General features: G+C 35.1%; 1 protein-coding gene across 1 annotated transcript in view; it reads right to left on the reverse strand.

Moving 5' to 3' along the window:
- Positions 1 to 8,739, reverse strand: part of LOC142340652 (uncharacterized) — a 46,330-nt gene extending 37,591 nt beyond the window's left edge. Inside the window, exons 1-2 of the mRNA XM_075391343.1 lie at positions 8,494 to 8,739; positions 7,949 to 8,090 (exon numbers count right to left, since the gene is read on the reverse strand). Of these exons, the coding sequence (XP_075247458.1) occupies positions 7,949 to 8,090; positions 8,494 to 8,739 (388 nt within the window). The remainder of the gene's footprint in view (positions 1 to 7,948; positions 8,091 to 8,493) is intronic.
- Between the last annotated feature and the right edge of the window lie 546 nt (positions 8,740 to 9,285).

The raw sequence follows: 9,285 nt of genomic DNA on the forward strand, positions 1-9,285 counted from the left end.
TCTTAAGTTAGGCTTTCCTAGCAGCTTCAGCACTTTAAGCACTTCGAAGACTACTAACACTACCTTAGGGATTCTAATGAAAGTTAAAACCCACTGTGCTTAACCTGTTTATCCCGTTTTGAAAGACCAAACTCATTAAAATTTTGTGAAAACATCTTATAAAAAAACATAGCCGGAAGACTCAGGAATCCACTCGGAGTAGACATTAATTACGCTCAATCTCACATCTAACTGAACTAGCAAATTTTTCTTAACTTCTTGACTTCTCTTAACTTCTCTTCTACATGGCTCTGTTTGATAAAAAACAGAGGAAACAAATTAGAAATTAAAGGAAAACTACAAACATTCTTGACAAGTCTTCACGAATTGAATCTCCAATGACAGTTTTCGGTAACAGCATGTCCAATATACTCAATTTCTTTCCAAAGAAATGGAAACAACAGAAAACATACCCGGCAGACATACCTGGCTGGAAAATAGCAGTCATTGATTCCAATAAACTCGATTGAGATTCAAAGTGAAAAAAATGAAGAAACTGATTTTTGTATAAAAAATTGAATTAAGAATTATTTAGATTTTTGTCAGAGTAAGACATACTCCTGCTATTTAATGAGAGGATACAGAGGCTAGTATAAATACAAATAAGCATAAAAGACGGTCTAAAACAAATTTCATGTAATAATAACAAAACTAAAAAGGGCATGACAACCAATATGAATACAAATTTCAACTAAAAGAATTGTCCCGGAAACCAAAAACTTGGGAAAAGAGTACAAAAGCCGCTAAAAAAGCTTCCAAAACAGCGAAATCACAAAAATAGCTCGAGATTGCTTATAAAATTCAAATAATTGATTGAGATGGACACAAAAGCTCCAAAAACAAATATTTGTTAATATTGTTTTTCAGATGATAAAAAAATATCGCACATGATAAAAAATATCGCACATGATAAAAAAATATCGCGCTCGCTAAGCAAAAAATTTTTTACACCTACATTTTTCACTCTCTCAAAGCGCAGCGTTAACTGAAAATTAATCTCTCTTCGAACGAATGCTCTTCAATTCGTTCAGCCGTTTGACCTAAACACTTAGATTTCACGTGCAGCATTGACTTTTACATCCTGTTTTAAATACATTCCAAAAAATTGTCGATAAAAAATGCTCCACGAATACCCCTCTTCGAGTTCGAGTCGCAAAATAACACAGAGCACCAATACAATCCAATGCTTGGATTGTAAAAAAAAGAAAATAGGAGCGCTATAATAGCAGGCTGAGAAACTAAGGCGGCTATTTTTAACCCAACCCACGGAGAAAGCAGTAACAAATCTAAAGTCATGATCACGCAAGCTCTTCCAAACAGATACTGAAATAAAATTAGGCGTCGAGAGTTCAAAACTTTTCAACAGAAGAAAAAATAGCGTCAAGAAACGTGTGCGAAATTAAAAGCTGAAGAAGTAAAAAAAAACTGCCAGAATCATTAAATTCTACCCGGAAATTTTTACACCCTTCCAATCAATGCAGAGCATTTGATAGCAGGAAGAAAAAAACAAGATTAACAAACAAAAAACAAATTGGGTAAAAAACAGAAAATTCAAAACTTTCCCAAACTGTGATGCCAAAATTGTTAGTTTCACACTAATGTTATTCTTCATCAAAAAACGCAACTTTTATAGCAAACGCTTCTATTAATAGCACGAGCGGAAAATGTAGCAAAAAGTGAAACAAATGGTGTCAAACATAAGAATCTGCCAATTTTTGAAAAGCAATGACAAAGACAAGAAATTTAATAGCAACTTACTGCCAACTTTAATCCGTCAGAAATATGCATTGTTCGACGCCTGCAAGATTTAAAAATTCGTAAATAGCTAGATTCACTTGATTAAAACAAGAAGAGGAACAAGGGCAAGACTCAAAAGTTCACAAATAAAAATTATTGAAAATAGGTGGTTCGAAGTGGTTATTTCTCACAACTTTAGAGCGAAATCGCCATTTATGATAACAATTTAAATGTATCTAAGTAAAATACCCGTTTGAGATGAGTTATCGGGTGTTATTTTGATCAAGAAATTTTATTGTGCAGTGGGTACAAAAAAAAAACGTTTTCCGGTTCTGCTTTCAAATAACCAACTAACTGTTTTCAAGCAAACATCCAAAAAAAAACATTTAGAGAGGACATGGGATATATTTATACCTTCATACCGCAAATTTCAACCAATCGCATTAGATTCATGATACTCACATCGTTGGAAAAGAAGAGTGAAAAGATGGATTGGAAAGCCCAACTTTATATTACGATTACAATATGCATTCAACATTTGGTAGAGGACATTTTAACTTTCTTTTCCTTTCTTTCTCCAGTTTTCCTTTTCCCCATTGTCTATCACTGGTTGATAAAAACTCAATCAGCTGCCGGTGGAAAATTTTCCTCTAGTGGTTAATTCTGTTCCCTGCGTGAAGGGAGTTCCAAACAAAATGGGTTTACGGAAATTTATCAGTTTTTTGCAATGCCTTATTCGGATAAAAAGCAAGTCGTCTGCTCGATCAGTAACTCTTTCTCAATCAAGTAAAAAAAATGAAATGGCAATTTCAAAGCGAATTTAAACTGTTCCAAAATTTCTGTTTAAATCTGTTTTTGGTGAAATAACTTTTTCAATAAGAAAGATGAATTTCTATAGTTCTTACAATTTATTAATTCACGAAGTAGCTCTGCAATTTTCAACAAAAGACAGAATCAATTGTGAGAAGCAAGGAAGTTGATTAGTTAAATAGGACTAAAACGTCTCCCTTTATCGGTAAACCTTTCTTAATCAACTAGCAAAATTGAATTGTGTAATTTTGAAGACAATTACACTGTTTAAGTTGGAAAAAAAATTTCAATACCCAGGTGGCCCACCTTAGACGAAATTTTGAAAACTTACTAAGACTTATACGCTGCCGTACAAAACTTACAAAACTTTGTACGGCACCGTAGAAGGCCGTAATAAGTTTTCTACGGCACCGTAACCAATTCATGTAATTAACAATTTCTAAAGTCTACCCTCCTAAAACCGGGTTTAAAAAGAACGCTTATCTCATACAAGTCATTTTTTTCATTACCTTTTGGCACTTTTCACATCTATGAAAAATTACAAAAAACTTACAAAAACGTACGGCGCCGCATTAGGCCATACCAAGTTTTGTAAATTTTCCAAGGTATTGTTTTCAAACATTAATTTGCTTTGCAGGAACGCCTGACGGTCAAAAATTTTGCCTTGAAACAGTTCGAAGTTGCAAAAACCTGTTACGCTTATTCTAAGGCCGTACCGAACTTTGGAAGTCTAATATCTTCTTCAGTTTATGTCATTAATCAACCAAAAAACTGTTCAACTCCAGAAATCCATCTAAAGCGTCAAAACTAAGATTTTTTCCAAAGAAGATCAATGCTTAAGTATTATGTCTCAAAAAATTATAAGCTGTGAACTGAAGTTCAAAAAAAACAAAAGGTTTGCGGTCTAAGTGGATCGAATAAAATTTGAACATTAAACTATCAGTCGCACTTACACACCGCTGGTGATTAGATTCCAAACTGCATGACCACAGTTTATAGTGAACTTTAAAAACAGTTATTTTAATTGTTTGCGGTCGGTTCAATTCACTGCTCTCTAAATTCTAAAAAAAATTATGACATTTTTGGGGCATTTAAGAATTCAGCAAATATTTGTGCCAATTCCTCTTGTCTGCGTCTTTATCTATTTCGTATTAGCAATTGGTGACTTTTGAGTTGCGTTTCAAATGGTTCCTAAAGTAGTGAGGAAATTTCATTTAAATTTCACAACTTTTTCGTCAACTGAATCTCTCATTGATATCTTTTGTAGTTAGTGTCAACTAGAAAAAACATCAACTCCAAATATACATCAAAAATGTCCAAGCTGAAAATTTAATTTCCAAAAACGATCAATGCTTAGGTATTATGTCTGAAAAAAGATTAACTGTAAACTGAAATTCTAAAAAAAAAACAGAAGGTTCGCAGGTTAAGTGGATCAATGAATCAAATAAATATTGCACTGTTTTACATATTAAACTGTCAGTAGAAACTGCACAACTGGCAATTAGATCACAAAGTACATGCCCTCATTTTGTAGGGAAGTAACGAAAAGTTTATTTTAAATTATTTCCGATCCTTTAAATTAATTCCAATCTGGTTTCTGTAAAAAGCAATTTCTGAAACTTTTGGTGCATTTAAGAACCCAGCAAAGTTTATTCGGGCATTCCTTCTTGTCTGGGTACTCATTTAGTTTGAATCAGCAATTGGAGACTTTTGAACCGAGTTTCAACTGGTTTCTAAAGTAGCGAAATAATCACATTTTGACTTCACAATTTTTTCGTCAAGTGAATCTCTCACTAACGATATCTTTTGTAGTTAATGTCATTAATTAAAAAAAAAAGTTCACCGCCAGAAATACATTAAAAGCGTCAAAATCAAAGATTTTTTTCAAACAAGACCACTGCTTACGTGCTATGTCTCAAAAAGAGGGAATCAGTTAAACCGCAAAATTTTATTTTTTCGAATTTCATCTTACAGCTAAACTCTAATCAAACAAAATTAGCACTGTTTTTAACATGGAACAATTAGTACCACTTACATAGCTGGTGAATAAATCCCTAAATACGGGCCAACCGTTTATAAGACAGAAAAGAAAAATTAATGTTTGGTTTGTGCTCGGTTCAATTAATCTATTCTGGTTTCAGAAAACTTCTTTAATTCAAATTTTGTCTCGTTTGAAAATTCAGTTATTTTTGAGCAATAACAACAACAAGAGTCTTCTTGCAGACCTACAATCTGATTACTTGAATTATTCACAAGAATGATTTAGGAAGAATCGTCAAATGCGCAACAAAAAGTACATTTGATCGCTTTAAAAAAAAGTAAATCAATGTTTCAAATTTTTTCGAACTCTATAGTTTTGGCATCTAAATGGCTGATCAACAGCGCAATTTTTGACGCTCAATCTTTTCCTGCATGTGATGTAACTTGTTTGTCCTTAAAATTTGTTGTTGAACGGTTTTTCAAGATTGATTCCTGAAGAAAATGTCCAATCTCAGATTTTATGGGCTGAGGTATGCTTTTTGTGATCGGACAGGTTTTTTGCGTGCAATTTGTGTTTTCCAGACAATACTCAAGCCCCTTATGCAAACTATATCAAGGCTTGGTGGTATTTCAACAATTTTTCCGTTTTCATGACTTCGTCAAACTTCGGTGTATGTTGTTTTATATCAACTGATGAAACACCATAACCTTCAGGGCGAGGTGGGAATTTTTCCCCATCTCATCATGAAGGTTTGACTGAACCAGGAACGCAAAGGTGGACTAAATTTACTCCCAGAAACGCGCCAGAGGTGCCGTTTAACGCCGTCAAGAACGTTTTTCCGCATTTTTGGGCATTAAAAAATCGCTGAAAAATGGGGTATAATTGAGGAATTTGCTAATATCTCCTGCAGTACTGTACCAAATTTCTTTGTCATAGTCATATATTGATGATACTAAACTGTTATTGTTTGCCCTGCTGGCTGCCCTCTTCATTCTTGCTGGTAAAAAAATTTTTCAATGCCAAACTTGAAAAAAATCTATATTTTTAGTTTCATATAGATTTTAGCGTCGATAACGTGTTTCAAATACTCATTTTCACAAGAAAAGCTCAATGATTGCTTGAATAGTTTATTCTGTTCCCAACAACGGGCGTGAAGTGGGAAATACTAAAAAAGTTGAAAAGCCTCCAGTGCGTTTCAGCTTATGATATATAATTCTTCTCGAAATTTGGGAAAAATTGTAAACACCTTGAAATTCTTTTGTTTTTAAAAGTTGTAAACAAGTGAGGGTAAAGTGGATCAAGGATAGTTTTTGATACTTTTTCATTAGACTTTTGCTCTTTTTAGGCACACAAGCAAAATAAATTCAACGGTGCACATATCTTAACATATAAGACCTCACTTCGTTGTTTTTTTGTTGAATACAAAACTGATAAGTAACCTTTTTTCATCATTAATAGCCCAAAGGAAAATTTTTGTATTGCAAGTGAAATCAAACACCAAATTTTCATTTCAGCCTAGTCCCCATTGTGTCTATCAACGTCATACAACTTCAATTGTTGCAAAAACGCAGTATTCGAACTATGCTGCACTTTAAGAACTAGAAAAATTAAATAAAGTCTTTTAAAAAGTTCCAATTTGTTTTCCAATTGTTTGATTCTTTTTAGTGTTTTGACGCCTCTTTTGAGTGCTATTGTTTGTTTTAACAATTCTCTTTCACTAGCTGCCTGAAAAATGTCTCTTAGCAATTGCCAATGAAGACCTACAACATTTTTTTCTTAAAATGACAACTTATCAAATTTTTTGATTGAAAAAATTAGGATACGCTTTTGAAAGCAAATGTTTCGCAGTTAAAAGTTTCTCTCAGTTGTTTTTCATCATTTACGTCATTGAAAGCCTAAGAACAGACCATTGCTCGGTTGAATTCAACTATTTACGATGGATATTCAGGTAGAATCTGCAAATGCTGAGGAACGAAGTTTATTTTCGTCGCATAAAAGACGAACTCAGTTTTTATACTTTTCTTTTTTCTCTGTGAATTACGAATCAAAATATGTAATTTTAGCGCATTCTCTTCCTTCTAAGCGAGTCTATGATGGAATTAATGGTCTGCTTCCTACAAAATTTTTGTGAAAGGGCAACTTAACAGTGAATGCAGAAAAACGAAACATTTCTCAAATTTTAATCGCTTAGTGGTGTTTTGCGGAAGGAAAAGGTTCTTCGGCGTGCAATTTGTGTTTTCTAGGCACCATTTCGGTCCCTGGAGCTACTTGAATCAATTCATAAGGTTAACTGGACAATTTTCCTTCACGAATTCATCAAATTTCTCAGGATGTTGCTTTGTGTCCAAACACAAAGCATCATAACCTTCATGGCGATGTGGAAAAATTTTTTGTACCTTTCCATGAAGGTTTGAGAGTTGAACTACACTATAGCAAGAAACACCCTGGCATCGCTGTTTCACGTTGTTTTACGTTAGTTTCGGAGATTTTGGGCATCGATAATGGGCTAAAAAATGGGGTACAAGTTAGTACTTTCCTCATATCTTCTAAAGCACTATACCGATTTAAACTAGCGTGGTCGCATTTTGTTGATACTGAAATCTTCTAGCTTGCAGGTGGTTACCGGGTTGGTAAAAAAAAGTAGTTCCATGACCAATTTGAAAAAGTCGATATTTTTGGTCACGTTGAGTCACCAAAAATCAATACTCTAAAATGCGTGATTTACGGTGCATATATAGGTCCCTTAGATTCCTCAGTTAGTGGTGAGTCTCCTCATATATATTTTGAATGCAGTTTTGTGTAGTTCAAATGGTGAATTTTAGTGAAACGTGAACCGTACTCGAGCGATTTTTTCATTTGGTGCAGTAGCTTTATGTTAAAATATCTCTTGGTAGATTGAACCGAGTTTGGATCTGATTTTTGCATTCAACTCAGCTTGAGTTGTACTTAGCTTTCTGTGAATGGCGTTGTGTTTCTTTCAGCCGTTTCCGAGTTATTCGCCAGGACACAAACCCCCCTTTTGATATTTTTCTGTCCGGTGTGTTTGTTTCTACATGTTAGACCAAAAAACAACAATTTGGTCTCGACAATTAGTTCGTTAGAGTCCCTCGATACTCCCTCATATATGTTTTATGGGGCGTTTTCCGTAATTTAGATGTCAATTTTTGCTTTGTAAGTCACATCTCATTTCTGACGAGATTGGTACGGTACATTATCAATGCAATATCTCGTAGAATAGACCGATTTATATGATCTCACAGAAAGGGTATCTTAAGCAGTACTGCTTTTGATTTCAGTTTGGTTTTATTTCGATCGGCCAGTTTTGAAATATTTACTATTACAGATACCCCAATTTTGACCTGCTGAAACAGGAGAACTGACCCTGTGACTTTACTATTACAGATACCCCAATTTTGACCTGCTGAAACAGGAGAACTGACCCTGTGACTTGAATTGCTGACCTGTAGATCTTACTTTGAGAGTTGTTTAAGTAGCTGGCTAGATTTATCGTATGCCAGTGATACTGCCAGCAAAATTTGGCTGTTTCAGTTAAAATAGTTAATTGACATATTTGAAATTTTGAATGTTCCTGGTTCATTTTTTGGTTATTTGGTACGAACGGCTCAACCGTTAATAAATCTGCCTACAGTAAACTTTTTTCCTATTCAGTTGCATAGTTAGAGTGCTCATTATGCGTGCCTTTTTTGATATATTGAAACCTAAAAAATACTCACAAGAAGTTGTAACTTTGTGTACGAGCATGGGAAACGTCCCAATTTTCCATCGGACTCGGTCGTTTTTTGAAAATAACTCTGTGTATAGAGGGAAACTTTTCATTTTGTTTGGTGATATGAACAGCTCAGTGCGAGAAGGTTTCAATGCGGTACATGTCATATAGTGTTTTTCCAAGAAATAGTGAAATTAACCCGCGAGTCGAGCGTATTTTGGGTAATTTTGAGCGTTTCTGACGTCAGTCGTGACGTAACTTTATTCTCGTATCCATTGCAAAATGCATTTCCATGCTCTCTGAGTTTCATGGCATTGTTCCTGAACTCATGCAAAAATTTGGGGTGGGTCAGTTGGTGTTTGGGGGGTCGCTTGGGGCGGGGTGGCGGTTTGGCGCCGGGGGTTTCGCTGGGTGGGGGTGATCGTGTTTCTCGTGTGTTGTCCATGACGTTCTTTTCATTATACTAACAAAGTGTTTTTTCAGAGTTTGTTTGCTTTGCTTCTCTTCTCTGCTGTCGTCTCCTATCAGTTGGGAGTTCGTTCCGGTTCTTTACTCGCTGGCTTGGCTAGCTGTCGCTTTCTTTCGGTCTGGTTTGCTCTGCACCGCAGAGATGCGGTTTTTGAGCCGGTTTTTTGGTCCGAGTTCCGACACCGTGTGAATGTGTTCTTGCAAAGCAAGGTGATTCGTTAAAGCTTTGCGCTCATCTTGGATTTGCAAATTTGCGCTTTTTTGTTTGCTTCCGCTTTTTTTAATCTGGTTTGCTGTGCATCACACAGTTTTGGTTTTTACACCTTAGGACTTGTTCAAAGATTTGATATTCTACCAGAGAGTGTCATAGTTCTGATGGGCTCTGAAAAAGGGCTAATTGTTGATCTAGCTGGTCAAAGTAAAGAGTACTTAACACGGTGTCAAATTTCGAGCTCTTGTGCGTGTCAAATTATTCTGTGCGTTTTCATAAAAAGTTAATATCAGCATAGTCAAGGACTTGTTC

The sequence above is a fragment of the Convolutriloba macropyga genome, chromosome 6 (assembly GCF_964194025.1).
Source record: "Convolutriloba macropyga chromosome 6, txConMacr16.3, whole genome shotgun sequence".
NCBI lineage: Eukaryota > Metazoa > Xenacoelomorpha > Acoela > Convolutidae > Convolutriloba > Convolutriloba macropyga.